Genomic DNA, 20,532 nt, shown 5'->3' with positions numbered 1-20,532 from the left:
GCGGCTCACCCAAACTGCGGCGGTTTTACCATTTTTGGATGGGTCGTCGAATAAAAGCAAAAAGCAAACCTGAAGAACGGGATGAAAAAGAACACGTTTTTTGAAAAAAGCGGGGACTTTGGCGCGGGAGTGGTACCCCTGATAAGTGACAACCGAACAATATAAACATAACCTACAAAATACAAAATAATTTGGGCGATGGACGTGGATTTGCTGCGACCGGGGACCGTCCCCATAGCCCCTGATACGATCCTGTGGTTCGAGTTCCTCCTCCACCAAGACCTCCTTCTAAGCCACCTGCAGAAGCCCTCACCAGGTACGAATAAACTAACAATACGACAAAACAAGTCACCATTGACACAATTTCAAGATCCCAGCCCCACGGAGCTCATTTCGAAATTCTCGGATGCCATTTCCGACACCTTGCGAAACCGGTTGGAGGCCGACAATGGTGAAGTAATCGTAGTGGAGTCCATGCAAGACAACATGAAACACCCCGCGAAAAACATAGCCCTGAAAATCCTGTCGTTGAAAGTGGCAGCTTTCATCAAGTGGAACTTGGGTACACAACAACATTGCTCATCTCATTTATAAACCAAAATTAATTGTAGCCCACATCAGATCACTACCTTTCAAGACCCAGATCCACCTCTTGCAAGACTTGCTATACTTTGCAAATAATAAAACGGTGGCTGAAATACCAAACATCGGCGACATAGAAGACCACGAGAATGTTCCTCCTCCATATTTGTTCGCTCTAGTTGTGTACCATCGGTGGCTGCTCAACGTCACGATGCACAGAATCACGTCAAACTGGCAAATGCGCATGGGGTAATAATTTGTCTTAGTTGACACCCATTCAATTGTTTTTTCAGAAATACAGAAATTTCTCCAGCGGAAGAAAACATAATCTGCTCGCACGAAAACGTCAAAAAAACCGTAGACTTCCTAACTAATTCGCTAACGTGGACTGAAATCCCCAGCATGCTGACTTTTGACTGTTTCAAACTACCAACAGAAACCAACGACTTGGAATTCGAGTGGTCCTCATCTCAAATTATTTCTAAAGAAGAATTCTCAGCGCAAGTCAATTACGACTTAGGGACTTTCTTTTTCTACAAAGAAGACTACAATTTGGCTAGGGACCACTTCCAGAAGTGTTTGAGTAGCTATAAAAGCATACACGAAAGTAACGGTTTCGTTACTTTGAATATACACGTGCTAGAAGTGTACGTTAGGGCTTGCAACGGATCCACAGACGGCCCCAAAGGCAACTTATTAGAACAGTTGAACTTGTCAATTGTCAACCAGTACATGGTGAGTTTTTGTTTAGGTTGGCACCATATTTACGTCATTGTTACAGGGCATCACCACAATCCTGCAACAAGACAACATTTACCGCGAAATTCCCCTAGCACACCGCATCAGTTTAGAACTAAACATCCAGGGCGCTCTCTCCAGCGGCACTTTCACCGTCGCCAAAGACTTGTTGTACAAAATCCGGGCCCTAAACCTCGTCAGATGCATCCTAGACCAAAAATCGACGTACCACAGCTCGGCGACGTCCGTCAAAAACACGGAAATTTTAGTATGGGTAAGCCAACTATGACAAAAACAGCGCCATCTACGTCACTCACCTTATGACATTTCAGGCGTTTGACGTTTCATACAAGTCACTAAACGACGCAGACCGCAAACTTTTGAAAAAATATTTGCTGGATTTGGCGCTGAAGCGCCAAATCGGGGACCTCCTTCCGTGTATACAAACCAGCGACACGCTTTCAAAAATGTTTGACAAGAGCGACCTTCAATATATTAAAAATTCCGACTTGGAAATACAAATACCGGAATCTTTGCACAGAACGAGCTGGACTTTGTACGATTGTACAAAAAAACGTAAGTTTGCACTTGTAAAGTAATTTTACACGAAATGCACACTGCAGGTAAACCCAAACTGGAAATCAAACAACTGGAACAAGACTTAATCGCAACGTACGACCATAAAGAAATCCGGGACTTGTTGAAAAAAATTACCACTAATCAGTTCGCTACGAGCGTGTGGAACATCAACCCTCAGTGGGACTTGCCGATTCCGATACAGTCGGTTTTAAAAAATTTACCCAGAGGTGCGAAAAATACAGGTGTGAACACAACAATAAATTAAAAGTTGTAGGTTTTCTGCAGGATTTCGCGTTTGTAATGTTGGCTAAAGCCAGGGAGCAAATGTTCAACAAAGTGTGGAACTCGTCGCTAGAATTGATGCTTATTTTGGACAAAGAACTGGGGTCTGGTAATGGTAACGTTGGTAAGTTGTCCAGACTGATCAGTTGGGAGATTTTGTTGGTTCAAATCACCCAGTTGTTGGAGGAGTGGCCAAAAAGCACCATCGGTAACGCATCAATTTGACCCTAACTTCACCCTATAGTGTCGAATTTCAGACAAGATGGCGCTCGCAAATGCTTGTGAAGTTTGCCTACAAACCAACAACGAGTCAGTATTACCTAGAACCGAAATAACTGAACAGTGCGTACTATGTTTACTAAACTTAGGCAGGTGGGAATTTTTAGTAAATTTCGATAAAAGGTGGCAGTCGTTTGAAATAACCTCCGCCATAGCTTTAGCTTGTCAGGAGTTGGTTAAACACAAAGGCAACAAAAAATTGTCGAAAAACCTCTGGGAAATCGGTAAAATCGTGATCGTAACAGTGACACACACAAAAAAATATTGTTGCAGTGTTGCCAATATTCAGTCTGCCGCCACCACAGTCGAAACGTGGCAACTCTGGTAACTCAGTTTTCCACGACGCCCACGTCCAAATAACCAACCTAAAAAATAGCATAATGGCCATATTTTCAAAACTGAGGGATTCAACGGTGCTCACTGTCGTTATTTCGATGTTGGCACGACTGCACAACATTCTTAAAGACGAAACTAGCTTGGAGGTGCAAGTCGACTACGTCATGTTGTGGCCTGCTGTCATTAGCAAGTAAGTGGGCGGAGTTTCGTTTATTCAAGCTTGGATTGGTCACTAAGCATACTTTTAGCGCAAATTCGTACAGCATGAAGATAGCTTACGACATTTTGTCCCAAATGGTGACCCAAGCTCTACAGTATTACCCCACCAACATTCCATGGTTACGACTGATGGGTGACATAAATTTCGGTAAGTATACAGAGTGTTTGTCACAATTTTTATTCGTACTTTTTGCAGCAAATGGCCACTATAACGTCTCGCTAAATTATTATCTGAAGTCGTTGTTGATCTACAATGACTATTTTAACATTCCTGTACGTCACGACGATCACGTGTTTAGGAGGATGATCAAGTGTTGCGTGGCTCTGGGGTGCAATACTCAAGCTGCGGTCTTGTGTCAATTTTTAGAAGAACCTGACTACGTTTTGGCTTTTAGGATTCTTGGAGAACAAAAGTATTGTAATGATGCTGTGGATGCATATTATCACTGCATTTGGGATACTAATATCCTAGAGTATCTTATACACATTCACAACAAAAGGGGGGAGTATCAGAGACGGAAGTGTTCAACGCAGGTGATTGGTTCGTTGGAACTCAACTCGAATAACAATGAAGAGATACAAAGAGAAGCGACAAACTTACGCAAGAGTACGTTTTTGAGAGCTATGTGTAAGCAATACGTGTTTTAACTCTCAACTCCGTATATTATCTAAGTTCTACAAAATGTAAAAATAATATCTAAAGAAAATAAACAATGACTTAAAACATGATTAAAAATAAAAAATATACACATACACCGTATAAAAGCTGTATAACTAATAAGGAAGTTGACTAGAATGGCTAGGCTTGCATTAATCTAGGTTTATCGACGAATTCCTTCCCGTATCTAAATATCGTGTACGCAGTAGCCGTCACCATGGACCCCCAAAACAACAAATACAAAAGAGACTCTGTCGAATACTCCGTCGGGAATACAGCCGAAGCGACGAACATCGCCACGGCCATCAGAAACACAGACGGGAATGTAATATACCTCCAGCCCCTATCCACAGTCAACGGAGACTTAACCCCGCAATTCCCGTGGAACAAATCAATAGCGTCCTGTCTGAACCCATCCAACAAATTATTCTTGTAGTACCTCGTCATCGAATTAATCCCGTCTCTAAGCAAACCCAGTTTTGTGCGTTTACCGGTTCGAGTGTAGTCGGTCTTCAGCGCCCCCGTGCCCGAATACTGCGTACTAACAACATCCGCATTATCCGCCCAGACGTTCTTAAAAACCACCTCGAACGAATTCGTCGGATCCAGACGCTGATTCCGGCTCAAAATATTCAACTTCCGCAAAACAATCTCCAAATTCCGGCGCGCCAACATACTCTGGACCACGTTAGTCCGGTCCAGGCAGTCCACGCAGTTGGTCCGGAAAACCCCCTCTTGAAGACTGGACAACGAGCCGTCTCGCAGCATCAAAAAGAACCCCATTTCGTCTTGATCGTGCGCCAACCGGTCGATCAAAATCGACAGTCGGTCCCATCGCATTTTGCGACACTCTCCGTGGAAGTCAAAGGGTTCGTAGCAGACGCTGGGGTACGCCAAAGTCGTGAGAGTGTCTTTGAAGGCTTTCTCGAGTCGGCCTTCAGCCCCCTTTTGATCGACGAGATTCACTAAGACTTGTTTGCCGTATAAAACCGCCACCATCTCTAAGTGCTTCTGGCACGCGACTTGGTGTTCCTGGGGGTCGATTTCTAGCACAGTCGGCGGGGGTTTGTATCGCAGATCCGGGGACTGCGTCCAGAATAACGGAATGGAGCCCCTGATTTGCACGAAACTGGCTTTGTCGCCTTGATACTCCACTATCTGTTCGGTTTCCACGAAGTTGGCAACGTTGCCGTGCTTATCGACGCCGCGGCGGTGCAACCTAGTCCCCGCTCTGTAAATGCTGCGCCTTGAAAGGATCGACCATGTGAAACTTTGTCCGTTGATGACGCATTGGTTGATGGAAATGAAGCCGTGGATCAGCGGCAAGCCGAAGTGGTGGAATTCGGGGCGTTTGAACGGTGAGAGCAGGTGCTTGTTCCAGACGAATCTCGCGTCTGCTCTCTCCAGCAGAGACAGCTTCCAGGAATGGGGGCCGAAGCCGTGCAGTCGTTGCAAGGAATGCGTCAGATCGTAGCTGTAGCTGAAGTAGTGGTACGGAGTGGACAAAACTTGCTCCACCATGTTCAAGTAGGTGTTATTATCGGCGACTTGCTCCTGGGTCAAGTGCAGCATGCTTCTGGCGTAAGGCAACAGTTCGGCTTTCGCTAGTCTCCATATTGCGTGAGACGCAATATAGCCTACGAGTTCGCGTTGGGTTACGATCACCAAGTAACGGCCTGCTAGTAGTTTGATGGAGCCGAGGAGGCCACAGAAGTCCTTGCGACTGCTGGTGGCGGGGATTTGGCCCACGTTTCGATGTAGTGAGATGGTTTCAGATGGACGGTCGATTATTAAGAGATCGGCTGTGCCTTTCGGTTCTATGTAGAACTTCTCCGGGGTTACGTGCCTGAAATGGTAGATTTCGTTTACAAGTTGTCTTCTTTGTTACGACTGTCTGGATAAGAGTTTGGGGTTGTCAAGAGTGACTTACAAAGTTAGATCATTATAGACGTCTGACGACGACATCGTTGCCACTAATCTTGGGTCTACGATTAATTACTACATTATTATTGCCGAGGACGACTGAAATTTGCGTGGACATAAATTCAAGGTTACCCAATTAATTGACATTTGACACATGTCACCCACGTCGTTGCCAACCTAAAGTGGGTGTCCTAATACTCCTAATTTAAGAATTGTTGAGTGAGCAAATACCACTTGAGAAAAAGCGGTGCGATTTTGCTATAATTGAACATGCCTTTTTTAATTTTGAAATCTGACACCTAATAGTGCAATAAGTGCATTTATTTGATGTTCATGGTTACTAATTGTGAAGTACCAACCTCAGACAAAACTCACCAACTCAAAGGAATTTGTGACAAATGAAAAAGGGGGGCTCCAATAACGCTTTGGAACATGAAAATTGCAAAGAACATGAGTCCAATATAGTTGTTTGTTAAATAATTAGTGTTGAAGATTTTATTTATCACTTATTGATTAGACGGGTATAATGGGTTGCATAACTCGTAATTACTATGCAGTTGGCAGAGAACGAAAATGCAAGTATCTTGTTACGCGACAGACACAAAGCATTGAAAAAATACAAAAAATCAAGAAATATAGTTATAATAATGATGTACAATAATAAATATTACAATATAAAAATATAATTTAAGTACAAAACCTTACGCATAAAATTTGTAAACAGTAAATACATATAAAAAGTGTAAATCCTTATCAAAAATAATATACAGAATCAAGCTTCATTTACAGCTTGGTCTCGTGCCTGAACGGCCTCCTCAGCTGCCTCACCATCGCCGGGGGCGGATTACAGTCCGACTCGTCGTCGGCGGAATCCACGTCCCCGTCGCTGCTATTGGTGGAGGCGACAGTCTGTATCGGCCTGCCGGCCCTCTGCCTCCTGTAGTACTTGAACTCCCTGGGCAGAGTATAGGACCTCGGAAGCGAAACTTGACTTTCCAGATCGGACGGCGCGTGGGGCCCCGGCAGCTCCACGTTCTCGGGCTCCGGGGGCACAATGCAGTCGCAGTACAAATACCTCGGCGCCAACAAGAGCTCCGGAGTCCTGCTCCTGGGGGCCCTCGGCGGCGGCCGCCTATTCAAATTCACCCCGTAACTAGCTAAATTGTTCAAAGACGCTAAACTGAGCAAGTGAGGCTCCACGTGGCGCTTCGCCCTCGGAATGGGCTGTCGATCATCCAGATCCGCCCCTTCCGGTCCCACGAGTTTCCCTTGTTTGATCTCCTCTTCGATTATCTTCAACTCCGCCAGCTGTTTCTGCTTTTTCTCTTGGAGTTTCTGGTGGATGTTGACGCGGGAGCCGACGCTGCTGCCTTCGTTCTCGCTCGACGAGGGCAGAGGCCGCCTCCAGAAGGGCACCGCCACCGTGCCTAAGCCTGGGGGCGGCACGAAACTCGTGGGCTTCTTCTTTTTTCTGTAGAGGGCGGTGGAGGGGCTGCTGAAGCGACAGTTGAACACACCGGGTGGGGCCGCCGGCTTTTCTAGCAACCTCTTGACGTGAAAAAACTTGTAGTACAAGAGCATGAAGAGGATCCCGGCTGCGAAGAGCACGATGGTGAGGATGGGGACGAGCTCCCAGTGCAGTGGGCGGAGCTGCCACACCGCCGCTAACCACGCCCCCACTAGGAGGCAGTTCTCTAGCAGCATCACCACGTAGAAGATGGTCATGGTGCGGCCGTGGGGCTTCTCTTGGAGGTTGACGTAGGCGAGGATGTAGATGGCCGCCATGAGGGCGCACACCCCCAGCTTGCGGCCTCTCTGGCCGTGGAAGGGGCTCCGGGGCGACAGCAGCCACAGGAACATGCAGGCCCAGTGCAAGGCCAGCACCAGGAACACCCACGAGTGGTAGCTGGCGGCGTAGGCGGAGAGCGCCAGCGCGCGGGCCGTCACCGTGCCCGCCCTCCACAGCAGCTGGGACACCACCCCCAGCCACGTAAGGACTAGCCTGTCGACGCTTTGTACATGTTTGCTGAAGGAGGCGAGCGCCCAGCACACGGAGAAGAGCGACAGGGCCGCCGACACCGTGACGAGGTTCGAGGGCGGGCCCTGGGTGGTGCCCGGCAGGAGGCTGAGCTGGAGGAGGAGCATGGGCGCGGCTTGCAGGAACCCGTGCACCAGCCGCAATATACACAAGTCGCGGACTTCGCGCTTTACACTAGACAAATGAACAGGTACAAGGAGGCGGCCGTACCGCCACAGTACCCCCAGCTGCAGGACGTGCAGCAGCACGACAAGCAGCTTGGGCAGCCCCGAGGGCTTCTTCGAGAGGTACCAGTGGAGGGAGAGGATCTGCGTGACGAGGGTGGTGACGACGATGGCTGCGAGGCATTGGGCGAAGAGGAGCATGAGGCCGCGCTCGTACAAGGCGTAGACCATGAGGATGTCGAAGACCAAATCACAGAAGTATGCAGCGAGGGAGACTACGTTGAAGAGGAGGTCGCATAATGGCAAGAATTCTGCCATGACTCCGGACGAATCATCGCATGCTGCAAACAAAGGGGTGAGGGCTGGATTTTTGATCGGATTAAGTGCATTACGTACTTGTTCGGCTGGATTTGTTTGGGCGATTGCCCGCATTCCTAACCTCCTTTCATTCTTGAAATGGTCTTTTAACACCTGCTGCTGGATTTCAAACGGGGAGATTCCAAGGCTTCATAATATTTTTGCGGGGAGATGACGCCCTCCGTGGGGGGTTACACTTGTTTTTGAACTGATTTGGGGCGCAATTATTAACATTTGACAATTTATTTAAAAGGACACAGTGGCGCAAATCGTTTTGTGGAATGGAATGCGGCGGTGGTTGAGGGCACGCCCGAACTTGACCAAATTTGACCGCAGGAATTTTTTCAAATAAACCGAAACAAAAAGCCACAATTAGACGCAGGATCACAACTACGTCGTTTCACGGGTTTTCACATACACACAATCGTAAAGAACATTAATATTGCACTTTCTTGCGAGCACGGGCGGAGTTTTAACCACTTCCATACCACATTTTTGAAAATGTTGACATTTGTTGAGGTTGACGTTTGACGTCGAAGTTCATGGTTAGTTTACCGTTTATATTTTTATTTATTCTAATAAGTGTAGCAACAAAGCGGTAACACGATGGATTTGAGAACTCTACTCAGACACAAGGTGGAAAAAAGTTCGGGTAAGTGTGAATTAAAAAAAAAAAATAAATGGTGACTGCCCTTGAGTAATTTTTTATTTCATTCATCAAGGTTTTTTGTTATTCGAAACGATATTAAATTTTATTAGTTTTAATAAAATCATTTCCTAATAATTGTTTGCTTTATAACTTGTTCACAAACGCACACTTTTATTAATAGCTAGAAATTGATTTGTAAAAAAAAAAACATAATACGATTTGGTATTGCATGTCAAGAAACTGGGTATAAACATAACCTTGAAACATTTTTTTACATTTTGGATTTCTACATATTAATTATACATAAATAGTGACATTTCTGTTCAAACAGACTTGAAGAAAACCCCCGACGAACTACGAAAACTAGAAGACGAACATTTCCAAAACCACATGAAACACCTCACCAAGAAACCCCCCGACGAAAACAAAGGGATCCCCCGTTTCTACAACAAACTCCCGAAAGAAGACGAGCCCCTTCGCCAAAAACTGCGGGAAGAAAGCCGCTCCAATTTGCTCAAACGCAGAAGCCAGAATCTTTTGGATAACAACGAATTGAGAGAGCTGTGGATGATCCTAGACCAGAACCAGAGCTACCCTGATGAACAACTAATCACTTACGCTGACTACCAAAAAGTCTGTTCTTTAGTAAGCCCCAAGGTGAAGCCCTATTTCACGTCCATAGTCTTCGCGAAGCTCCAACAAGGCGACTCCCAGGGAAGAGTATCCATAATGTCGCTCTTCAACTACGTGATGAGAAAAGTGTGGCTGCAGCAAACCCGCATCGGTTTATCGCTGTATGATAGCACAGGACAAGGTTATTTAACAGAAATCGACTTAGAGAACTACATCACCGAATTATTACCAACGCTACCACAGCTCGAGGGTCTCGAGAAATCCTTCTATAGCTTCTACGTGTGTACCGCAGTCCGCAAATTTTTGTTTTTCTTAGACGGAGTCCGCGCAGGCCGAGTCCGAATCCTGGACATCCTCGCCTGTTCATTCCTCGACGATTTACTGGAACTACGAGACGAGGAATTAAGTAAAGAGCTACAAGAGCAAAATTGGTTCAGCGCCCCCTCAGCTTTGCGAATTTACGGCCACTACTTGAATTTAGACAGAGACCACAACGGCATGTTGAATAAAACCGAGTTGGCGGGGTATGGCTCTGGGACTCTCACCCAACCCTTCCTGGACCGCGTTTTCCAGACACTTTTGACCTACTCGGGCGAAATGGACTACAAAACGTATCTAGATTTAGTCCTGGCTTTGGAAAATCGGGCCGAACCGCAAGCTCTGGCGTTTTTGTTTCGCATTCTAGATATTAATAATCAAGGGTATCTGGACGCTTTCACTTTGAACTATTTTTTCCGGGCTATTCAAGACCAGATGAGGGCTCATGGGGCCGAAGCGGTGTCTTTCGAGGATGTTAAAGACGAGCTATTCGACATGGTGAGGCCGAAAAACCCGGAAAGGATCACGCTAAACGACTTGGTTGCGTGTGGGCAGGGGGACACTTTCGTCAGTATTTTGATCGAGTTCCACAGGTTCTGGGCGTACGAAAACAGGGAGGCGGTGACTGCTGAGCCCTCACAAGACTAACTACTGTTGTCTCTAAATTAGTTTTGTAAATACGTACTCAATAATAAAATAAAATTTCAAAATAATTATGACAATCAATTTAAACCCATCTGTCGTCTGATTGGTCACCGTTGTCATAGCAACGGTAGTAACCAATCACACGACACCCCCACCCCGAGTCTCGTACCAGGTGACTAAGTGAGGTTATGTCATTGTTGTTCCCGTGGCCCCACGATGAGCACTGAACCGAAATTCTGCAAGTACTGCCCCAACAAGCTCGAGGACTGCGTCGACGAAGGCCTCAGTTGCACCTCGTGCTCGCAGAATGTGCACCTTCGGTGCCTACGCAACGGGGGCGTCCCTGGCGGTCTCCACGGTGACATCTTTTTCACCTTCACGTGCCAAGATTGCTCCCAATCGAACGCCGAGGAGTTCGTCAGAGAGAAGATGTCTTGGTAACGCCGCCCAAACACGACTGTCAAATTTATAACTTGATTTAGGTTGAAGGTGTTGGTTCTGGTTTTGTACCATCTGCAGGCAAGAAGTCCAGGTTTGGGCAGGAAAGGGTACTTCCACTGGCGCAACCACGTAGCGTCGCTCATCGACAAGAACTGGGAGAGTCTTTTTTTGAAGGAGTTGTGAGTAGAGAGGGTTTTTTGGCAGTGAGTGATCGGTGTTTTGTAGCAAAAAGAAGAAAAAATGGGTGGGGACGGTGGCCGGGACGCTGTCGCATTTCAGTACTTACTTTTTCAAGTCGGGGACTTCGGTGATGAACGAGCCGGCGTGGTGGGCTTTGACGTACCCCAAACTGACGCCAAATGTCATTTCGAATTTGTGTACGTCAACAAATGGGGTTATCAATTTTTATTGTTTGTTTTATTGTAGATTCGGGGTTCACTAACGAAAAACAGAAGCTCAAAATCTTGAAAATGTCCATCTCAGACGGCGAATTATTTACGCAGATCTTGCACAAGTACGTGAAAAACGAGGATTTGTTGACGCCAGTGTACATGGTGGAGGCGCCAATTTCGGACGGCTCGGATAAAGTGTCTGACGAAGACACCATAAAAGTAGGCACAAAACACGTGTAGACGTTTCACTAATTTGTATTTTCAGAGTATTAAACAATTTACAGTCAACAAACGCAAAAGTATTTTGCCGACGTTCGAAAGCACCTCTAAAAAGTAAGTTTTCTGGGTTAAGTTCGTCGTGACTTTCGTGTTTTAGGTTAAAGAAAAATTCGACCGTTTTTTCTAATTTGGGGGATGACTGGACGTCTTATCTAAAACAGAGAGAAACTAATTCTGAGGTGGATTATTGTGTGAGGAGCAAGCCCTCAAAGGTCCAGCAGAAGGAAGTCCAGCTATTGGATCCTCTATGTCACTACAACACGTCATTAAGCAGTAAATTGAAACTGTGTTTTTAACAAGGAGATTCCAATATAAGGATATTTTCAGGCGCTTCCAGACAGAAGGGAAATCAAATGAAAATCAGACTGATGGGTGGCTTAAGAAAAGAAATGATTTTGTCGCCTTACAGTGGCATTTATTTAAAACCTTACATTCGGCGGGATTGTGAGACTTCTCCCGCCTGGTTACGACTAATGGCCGAAGTACAAATGAAAGCGAACGAAAAAAATGGGGCTTACGTTTTACCGCCTAGAGCTCCTATAGACTACACATATGTACAACCTGAACATATCCCTGCTATTAATAGTCTCTGCAATAATTTCTTTTGGTCAGGGATAGACCGTGAGTTAATCCTAATCTAACAAACAAATGACCTTTGATATTTATTTTTCAGTAACCGAATGTCTGCAATACCCTGACTTTAGCTGCGTGGTGATGTACAAAAAATTGATTGTCGGGTTTGCCTTTTTAGTACCTAACGTTAAGTACACCGAAAACTACATATCTTTTATTTTTACAAGGCCTGGATGGAGAAACGTGGGAATAGGGAGGTTCATGTTGTACCATTTAATACAGGTAAAGAAAAAAAAACGGTGATTACAGTAATGAGTGATTTTATTTCATTGTAGACTAGTCTTGGCAAAGACATCACCTTGCACGTATCCATCAACAACCCGGCCCTGTTTTTGTACCAAAAGTTCGGCTTCAAAGTCGAGTCAGTAGTCCTAGATTTTTACGAAAAATATTTCCGTAGCGGAACGAGCGAATCTAAGCACGCATTTTTCTGTCGACTGGAAAGATGATCGCTTTTTACCGTCTTTACTTTATTTTTATTTAGGCACTTTTTAAATATACTTAATTTAATAATAAAATATATTTAAATACGCCGCCTTTTCGCAGCCGGCGGTGTGACCGTAACCGGACTAGACTTCCCACTAGAACTCGAATCGTCTGGTTTGAGACTCCCCCGCGTCGGCCTTTTCGCAGGTTTCGGCGTATCGTCTTTTTTCGCCTTGTTTTCCTCCTTCGGAGTGCTATTACTACTCTTACCTTTACTCTTACTCTTTTCCGGCTCTTTTTTTAGCTCTTTTTTCGCACTCGTGGGCGCCTTCTCTTTACTGTCTTTACTATCCCGCCGCGGCACCTCCTTCCGCACCAGAGTCTTCTCCTCCTTCTTTACTTCTTTCTTCGGGGTCTCGCGCCCCTTCTGCAGCGACTTCTTGTCCTCGTCTTTTTTGGCCAAGAGCGCCCCGAACTCGGATTCGGGCAAAGCGAACTCCTTTTCGCTGTTGGGGAACGGGATGGATTCGCTCTCGTCGAGCGCTTCGAGATTGTACATGGTTTCGAGGTGGGCCCACACTCTGTCGGAACTTACTTCTTTTTGGAAGTTTTCGGCGAATTTATCACAGATGAAAGCCATTTGGAAGTACTTGTTTACGCCTAGGTTAGGTGGGGTTAGTTTGTTGAGGTTATGTTCGGGGGGTACGTACCGACGGGCTTGTGGCCGACCATGGACTCGAGCAGCTGGCCCTCGTTGACGACGGTCCACTCGAACTCCTCCATGAGGTGGCGGCGACGAAAATGTGGCTTATTTGTGCGAATTTACCAAAGTTTGTTATTGACAATTGACAGATAAGAGTGGTGGGTGGGGGCGCTGGCGTCGCGCGAGCTGCGCCGTGTCTAAAGTCTCGACAACGGTAGCTAAATATGTGTCGGTAGTTGACCACTAGGCCTATTCTGTGCACTTTTTAGTTAAATTTGGGGTTGTACGTGGAAAATTTTAGCATTAAAAAATGCGCCTGCACTTGTTGATAGTCAAATTTGGCGCCTGGTGTTTAGGCAACTTCATTAACAGATTTGTATATTTGGGTATATAACAGAAAAATTCATATTAAAAGTTTTTAAATATTATGTTATGCAACCCACATTACACCATTATTAATTTACAACTCGTTTAGTATTCTGTATTATTTTATTTATTTTGGTTTAAGTATGCAAATGTCGAAATGCTAAAATATATCATGTGAAACCATTCAAGGAAACACCCTCTATAATTAAATAATTTCAGGTTGTACAAACATCTAAATGAGTTCTATCCGACTGCGTCAAAACATTTTTCAACAGTCATCAGGAAATGAGCAATTTTCTAAACTTCTGCCAGCAGACAGGTGGAACAGACTATATACAGGGTGGTATGGCGTCCGCACGAAAATAAAAATCTAGTTCGCTATGTTGGATCCCCTTCCATTAGGTTCATTTTCCGCTGGCCCCGGTTCTAAATTAGTGCCGCTTTTTTGTTTGCCGCTCTTCGCGTATCTATTGCACCAAAAAAGCCTTGCATAACCATCAGACTGGAACCGCAGGCCCGGACCCGGGGGCCACGCTCGTCCGTTCCTCCATTCCGCTCACATCCACCTCCCGGCGGCCGCCGTGCCTAGAATATTTGGAAAGTATGCGCGCCGGTCCTAGAGGCGCCCGTTCCGAGCCCAAATAAATAAACAAGACATCCCGGAACTGAATTAGCCGCTCCGGTGAAATGGAGTCTTCGGTTCAACGTTCTCGTTGCGGTCATTGCCTGGTATCTTGTCAGCCGGCTCTTCTGCAGCACCGGTAATCCAGCGTTGCCTTGTTCAGCCTTGCCACATTCACCACGCGAAGAGAACGAGCCGAAATCGCCCTGCTGAAGCCTCTTCGTGCGAGCCGGAGGCCGGGTTTATGTAATTTTGCGACCGCCAAACTCTGGAAAATGTTTGATTTTTTTTATTGTTGTGACTTAAATGACTTTCATGCTGCAGTTAACACCCTAGTTTAAAGTGGTCGATGCCGGAAAGACAAAAAAGTTCAAGTACTAGAACGGACCCTTGAGAAATCCATATTATGCACAAAATTAAGTTTCACTGTTAACTTTTGTGTTAATAGTCGTATTAACTGATCGACTGTCTATTATATTTTTTGTAACGGAACCAGAACCAAATATAAGACTGTGATTATTTTTTTATGTTTCGTATGAAACGCTAGAGCTGGTTTATAAAAGCGTTATTAAGTTAATTAAGCGATTGTTGAACTATTTCCTGTGTCAGTTTTTGAGAATAGTTCGATAAAGTCATTCTTTGGTGCTTTGTAAACGGTCCCTGACAAGAGCGTGACGTAAATTTGACGTTTACGGTTAGGAGAACCCAGTTGTGTTAACAAAAAATATGCACCAATTTCAAATGTTGCCAAACCAAGAGACGTAAAAAGTGAGTCAGCAAATATATTTTCAATATAAGGTGGTAAAAGGCTGAGTGGAATTTGTTTATTTATCCCCACCAAAATTCTGATGGCATCATCTGATGTCGTTTAACTTTACGAGTGTAAAAAAGCCGCTTTAAAAGTTGGTCTACAGAAGTGGATTCCGTAAAAATATAAATAATACGAGTCATATTAATGTTATTTTAAAATTTGTTTTTTTTTGAGAATACTTTGAAGCGGATTCATGAACCACAAGTACACGAATATGTTATTTTAGAAAACATGAAAGTAGCTATTAACCGAATGAACCCTTTACAATACTTCATGTTTCTCACGTAAACAGAACAATTTTGGTTAGCTTTCGACGTCTAATATTTAGGAGTAATCGGTTTGGTAGTTCAGCAGATTGCCTAATTCGTTGCCAAACTTACATTTTCGTTTTTTAGAAGCAACTGCTGTGGGAGGTTAAGAAACCATGAAATTATTCAAATTATATTATATTTTGTGGTACTATAGGTTTTTTTAAATGGAAAAATCGATTTTTCAGGTTATTTTCGATTACCCAAAATATATATAATTTGGAATTTTTTCGCGAAAATCTGGGTGACTGGAGTAAAAACTCAAGGCGGATTCATAAACCACGAGAACGACACGATACTCAGACACATGTTTTTTATTTCTTCTAGAGAAATAAGGATTTTGCAATTAAGCTCCGCCCCCTTGGCTCACGATGAATAAAAAAATCATCACAATAGAGATAGGGCTGGTGAGCGGGCCTTATATTTTGCCTTTGTTTCTTAATATGTGTCATCATCGTTTCACAACAAGAAACTTAAAACATGTTTAAAGTGGTAAAGTTGTATAAGAAAATATCGATTTTGCAACTACGCTCCGCCCCTCGGTCTGACAACGAACGAAAAATTCATCACGATTGGGACCGAGACGGATGGGTGGGGCTTCTTTTTTAATTAATACATTTAGTTTTCTTTGTATAACACGATTACTTAAGAATATATTTCACATGGTAATTTTTCGTAGAAAAATACGGATTTTACAATTAAGCTCCGCCCCTCGGCTTACGACGAATAAAAAAAATCACCAGAATTGAGATAGGGCGGGTGGGCGGGGCTTATTTCTGTTTTTTTTTCTTAACAAACATTTAGCCATCTTTTCACAACAAGAAACTTAGAATATGGTTAAAATGATACATTTTTGCAAGGAAATATGGATTTTGAAATTATGGGACGGAGCCTAAGTGCAAAATCGATATTTCCTTATAAAAATTTTCCATTTTAAACATGTTTTAAAATGGAAAATTTCATGTGTAGACTTCTTTTCACACTATGAAAAGAAGTCTACACATGTTAAAACAAGAAGGCAAAATGTATGCCCGCCCACCCGCCCTGTCTCAATTGTGATGATTTTTTATATTCGCCATGAACCAAGGGGGCGGAGCTTAACTGCAAAGTACTGATTACTTCACAAGAAATTAAAAACATGTTTTTGAGTATCGTGTTGTTCAAAAAATACTATGTACATTAAGAAAAAAAGGCACAATGTAAACCCCGCCCACCCACCCCATCTCAAGTGTGATGACTTTTTTTTTATTCTTAGAAACTTAAGACACGTTTAAAATGGTAAATTTTTCTAAGGAAATATGGATTTTTGCAATTAGGCTCCGCCCCTAGCTCTGTCAACGAATGAAAACTTCATTACTATTTAGATCAGGTGATAAGGGCAGTTATGAGTGGGCCTTAATCTTTGGATGCAATTTTTTCTTAATATACATACACAGTATTCTTTGAATAATACGATACTCAAAAACATGACTTATACCTACATGGTAATTTCTTGTAGAGAAATAATAACGATTTCGCAATTAAGCTCCGCCCCTCAGCTTACGAGGAATAAAAAAAATCATCAGAATTGAGTTAGGGTGGGTGGGCGGGGCTTATATTTTGGCTTTTTTCTTAACCTACGTATAGTCGTCTTTTCAGAACAAGAAACTTAAATCATGTTTGAAATGGTAAATTCTTGTAGACAAATATGGATCTTGCAATTAAACCCCGCCCCTCGATCTGACAACGAATGAAAATTCATCACAATTGAGAATTGAGATCGGGGCGGGCATGGCTGGGGCCTAATCTTTGGCTCAAAAACGAAATGGGATACCTATTTTTTCATACATTAGGGGTCATGAAACGTCCAGAAAACATGAAAGTAGCCACCACAAGCCCCGTTTTCTCAACCGAACGGAGAAATTTTGATTAGCTTTGGATGTTTATTCGATTTCGAAGTAATCGGTTTGGTAGTTCAGGAGATTGTCTAAGAAGTTGTCACATTTTGTTTCTTAATATTTTGTGTTACTATCGGTTTTTAAAAAATGGGAAACATTGGTTTTTGGGGGATTTTAGATTAAATTAATTGAACCATTTTTATTCTAGTTTAAATATTTGTAAAATATTATATAATTTGGATTTTTTTTGCGAAAGTCTAGGTGCCTGGAGTAAAAACTGAAGGCGGATTCATAAACCAGAAGAACGACGCGATACTCAGAAACATGTTTTTTATTTCTTGTAGAGAAAGAAGGGATTTTCAGCTAAGAGTCGCCCTCTTGGCTCATGGTGAATAAAAAAATCATCAGAATTGAGACAGGGTGGGTGGGCGGGATTTATATTTTGCCTTTTTTTTTCTATACACATATCCATCTTTTCAAGAAACTTAGAATATAGTTAAAATGGTACATTTTTGCAAGGAAATATGGATTTTGCAATTATGAGGTGGAGCTTAATTGCAAAATCGATATTTCTTTAAACAAATTTTCCCTTTTAGACATGTTTTAAGTTTCATAGAGTGAAAAGAAGTCTACACATATTAAAACAAAAAGACAAAATGTAAGCCCGCCCACCCGCCCTATCTAAATTGTGATGATTTTTTTTTATTCGCCGTGAACCAAGAGGGCGGAGCTTAACTGCAAAGTACTTATTTCTTTACAAGAAATTAAAAAAATGTTTTTGAGTATTTATCGTTTTGTTCAAAAAATACTATGTACATTAAGAAAAAAAGGCACAATATAAACCCCGCCCACCCACCCCATCTCGATTGTGACGACTTTTTTTTATTCTTAGAAACTTAAAACACGTTTAAAATGGTAAATTTTTGTAAAGAACTATGGATTTTGTAATTAGGCTCCGCCTCTAGCTCTGTCAACGAATGAAAACTTCATTACTATTTAGATCAGGTGATAAGGGCAGTTATGGGTGGGCCTTAATCTTTGGATGCTATTTTTTCCTAATATACATACATAGTATTCTTTGAATAACACGATACTCAAAAACATGTCTTACATGGTAATTTCTTGTAGAGAAATAATAACGATTTTGCAATTAAGCTCCGCCCCTTAGCTTACGAGGAGTAAAAAAAAATCATCAGAATTGAGTTAGGGTGGGTGGGCGGGGCTTATATTTTGGCTTTTGTCTTAACATACGTAGTCGTCTTCTCAGAACAAGAAACTTAAAAATGTTTGAAATGGTAAATTCTTCTAGACAAATATGGATCTTGCCCCGCCCCTCGATCTGACAACGAATGAAAATTCATCACAATTGAGAATTGAGATCGGGGCGGGTATGGCTGGAGCCTAATCTTTGGCTCAAAAACGAAATGGGATACCTATTTTTTCATACATTAGGGGTCATGAAACGTCCAGAAAACACGAAAGTAGCCACCAAAAGACCCGTTTTCTCAACTGAACGGAGAAATTTTGATTAGATTTGGATGTTTATTCGATTTCGAAGTAATCGGTTTGGTAGTTCAGGAGATTGTCTAAGAAGTTGTCACATTTTCTTTTTTAATATTTTGTGTTACTATCGGTTTTTGAAAAATGGGAAAAATTGGTTTTTGGGGGATTTTAGATTAAATTAATTGAACCATTTTTATTCTAGTTTAAGTATTTGTAAAATATTATACCTATACTTTGGATTTTTTTGCGAAAATCTGGGTGCCTGGAGTAAAAACTCAAGGCGGATTCATAAACCACAAGAACGACGCGATACTCAGAAACATGTTTTCGATCTGACAACGAATGAAAATTCATCATAATTGAGAATTGAGATCGGGGCGGGTATGGGTAAGGCCTAATTTTTGGCTTTATTTTTTTCTTAATATACATTGTATTCTTTGAACAACACGATACTCAAAAACATGTTTTTAATTTCTCGGAGAGAAATAAGGATTTTTCAGCCAAGCTTCGCCCTCTTGGCTCACGACGAATAAAAAAAATCATCACAATTGAGATTGGGCGGGTGGGCGGGGCTTATATTTTTCCTTTTTTCTTAATATACGTAGTTGTTTTTTCAGACCAAGAAACTTAAAACATGTTTAAAATGGTAAATTCTTTTAGACAAATAGGGATCTTGCAATTAAGCTCGATCTGACAACGAATGAGAATTGAGATCGGGGCGAGTATGGGTGGGGCCTAATCTTTTGCTTTATTTTTTTCTTAATATACAGAGTATTCTTTGAACAATACGATACTCAAAAATATGTTTTTAATTTCTCGTAGAGAAGTAAGGATTTTTCAGCTAAGCTCCGCCCCTCGGCTTACGACGAATAAAAAAAATCATCAGAATTGAGATAGGGTGGGTGGGTGGGGCTTATATTTTGCCTTTCTTTATTCTTTATATACATAGCCATCTTTTCACAACAAGAAACTTGAAACATGGTTACATTTTGCATTTTTGTTTTAATATGTGTAGACTTCTTTTCGCACCATGCAACTTAAAACATGTTCAAAATGGAAATATCAATTTTGCAATTAGGCTCCGCCCCTAGGTCTGTTAATGAATGAAAACTTCATTGCTATTTAGATCAAGGCAGGTATGGGTGGAGCTTAAACTTTGGGTTTAATTTTTTCTTAATACACATAGTATTTTTTAAATAACACGATTTCTTGTAAAGAAATAATAACAATTTTGCAATTAAGCTCCACCCTTGGGCTTACGACGAATAAAAAAAAAATCATCACAATTGAGATAGGGTGGGTGGGCGGGGCTTATACTTTTGCTGTTTTCTTAATATATACGTAGTTGTCTTTTCAGAACAAGAAACTTAAAACATGTTCCAAATGGTAAATTCTTGTAGACAAATATGGATCTTGCAATTAAACCCCGCCCTTCGATCTGACAACGAATGAAAATTCATCACAATTGAGAATTGAGATCGGGGCGTGTATGGGTGGGGCCTAATCTTTGGCTTTATTTTTTTCTTAATATATACCTATACATAGTACTCTTTGAACAACATGATATTCAAAAACGTGTTTTTAATTTCTCGTAGAGAAAGAAGGATTTTTCAGCTAAGCTTCGCCCTCTTGGCTCACGACGAATAAAAAAATCATCAGAATTGAGATAGGGTGGGTGGGCGGGGCTTATATTTTGCCTTTTTTTTTCTAGATATACATATGCATCTTTGTAAGAAACTTAGAATATAGTTAAAATGGTACATTTTTGCAA

General features: G+C 42.5%; 6 protein-coding genes across 6 annotated transcripts; 3 read left to right on the top strand and 3 right to left on the bottom strand.

Annotated features, from left to right (window-relative positions):
- Nucleotides 1–12: 12 nt before the first annotated feature.
- On the top strand, nt 13–3,739 carry Ints8 (Integrator 8). Its single transcript, XM_064051983.1, has 12 exons — nt 13–316; nt 371–562; nt 612–831; nt 876–1,317; nt 1,364–1,594; nt 1,653–1,896; nt 1,944–2,126; nt 2,174–2,389; nt 2,439–2,684; nt 2,734–2,986; nt 3,045–3,163; nt 3,212–3,739. The coding sequence occupies exons 1-12, from the start codon at nt 199–201 to the stop codon at nt 3,661–3,663; spliced, it is 2,916 nt and encodes a 971-aa protein (XP_063908053.1). The 5' UTR covers nt 13–198; the 3' UTR covers nt 3,664–3,739.
- On the bottom strand, nt 3,658–5,787 carry Sac1 (Sac1 phosphatase). The gene is made up of 2 exons (XM_064051987.1): nt 5,604–5,787; nt 3,658–5,519 (listed from the first exon to the last, which is right to left on the bottom strand). Exons 1-2 carry the CDS (start codon nt 5,636–5,638, stop codon nt 3,815–3,817), a joined length of 1,740 nt encoding a protein of 579 aa, XP_063908057.1. The 5' UTR covers nt 5,639–5,787; the 3' UTR covers nt 3,658–3,814.
- Nucleotides 5,788–6,222: 435 nt separating this feature from the next.
- On the bottom strand, nt 6,223–8,587 carry LOC135126147 (XK-related protein 7-like). The gene is made up of 2 exons (XM_064051981.1): nt 8,195–8,587; nt 6,223–8,139 (listed from the first exon to the last, which is right to left on the bottom strand). The coding sequence occupies exon 2, from the start codon at nt 8,114–8,116 to the stop codon at nt 6,380–6,382; it is 1,737 nt and encodes a 578-aa protein (XP_063908051.1). The 5' UTR covers nt 8,117–8,139; nt 8,195–8,587; the 3' UTR covers nt 6,223–6,379.
- Nucleotides 8,588–8,650: 63 nt separating this feature from the next.
- On the top strand, nt 8,651–10,468 carry LOC135126148 (serine/threonine-protein phosphatase 2A regulatory subunit B'' subunit gamma-like). Its single transcript, XM_064051982.1, has 2 exons — nt 8,651–8,807; nt 9,136–10,468. Exons 1-2 carry the CDS (start codon nt 8,762–8,764, stop codon nt 10,401–10,403), a joined length of 1,314 nt encoding a protein of 437 aa, XP_063908052.1. The 5' UTR covers nt 8,651–8,761; the 3' UTR covers nt 10,404–10,468.
- A 107-nt stretch (nt 10,469–10,575) lies between these two features.
- On the top strand, nt 10,576–12,675 carry LOC135126139 (cysteine-rich protein 2-binding protein). The gene is made up of 9 exons (XM_064051971.1): nt 10,576–10,837; nt 10,883–11,020; nt 11,067–11,218; nt 11,268–11,452; nt 11,499–11,566; nt 11,610–11,785; nt 11,840–12,133; nt 12,186–12,367; nt 12,421–12,675. Exons 1-9 carry the CDS (start codon nt 10,617–10,619, stop codon nt 12,592–12,594), a joined length of 1,590 nt encoding a protein of 529 aa, XP_063908041.1. The 5' UTR covers nt 10,576–10,616; the 3' UTR covers nt 12,595–12,675.
- LOC135126142 (MRG/MORF4L-binding protein) lies at nt 12,389–13,476 on the bottom strand. Its single transcript, XM_064051975.1, has 2 exons — nt 13,282–13,476; nt 12,389–13,231 (listed from the first exon to the last, which is right to left on the bottom strand). The coding sequence occupies exons 1-2, from the start codon at nt 13,352–13,354 to the stop codon at nt 12,669–12,671; spliced, it is 636 nt and encodes a 211-aa protein (XP_063908045.1). The 5' UTR covers nt 13,355–13,476; the 3' UTR covers nt 12,389–12,668.
- Nucleotides 13,477–20,532: the final 7,056 nt, after the last annotated feature.

Source organism: Zophobas morio, unplaced genomic scaffold (genome assembly GCF_036711695.1).
Source record: "Zophobas morio isolate AGI-343-1 ecotype UQ-CSIRO unplaced genomic scaffold, CSIRO_AGI_Zmor_V1 ptg000010l, whole genome shotgun sequence".
NCBI lineage: Eukaryota > Metazoa > Arthropoda > Insecta > Coleoptera > Tenebrionidae > Zophobas > Zophobas morio.
Note: the sequence above shows the minus strand (reverse complement) of the source record. Positions and strands in the feature narration are given on the sequence as shown.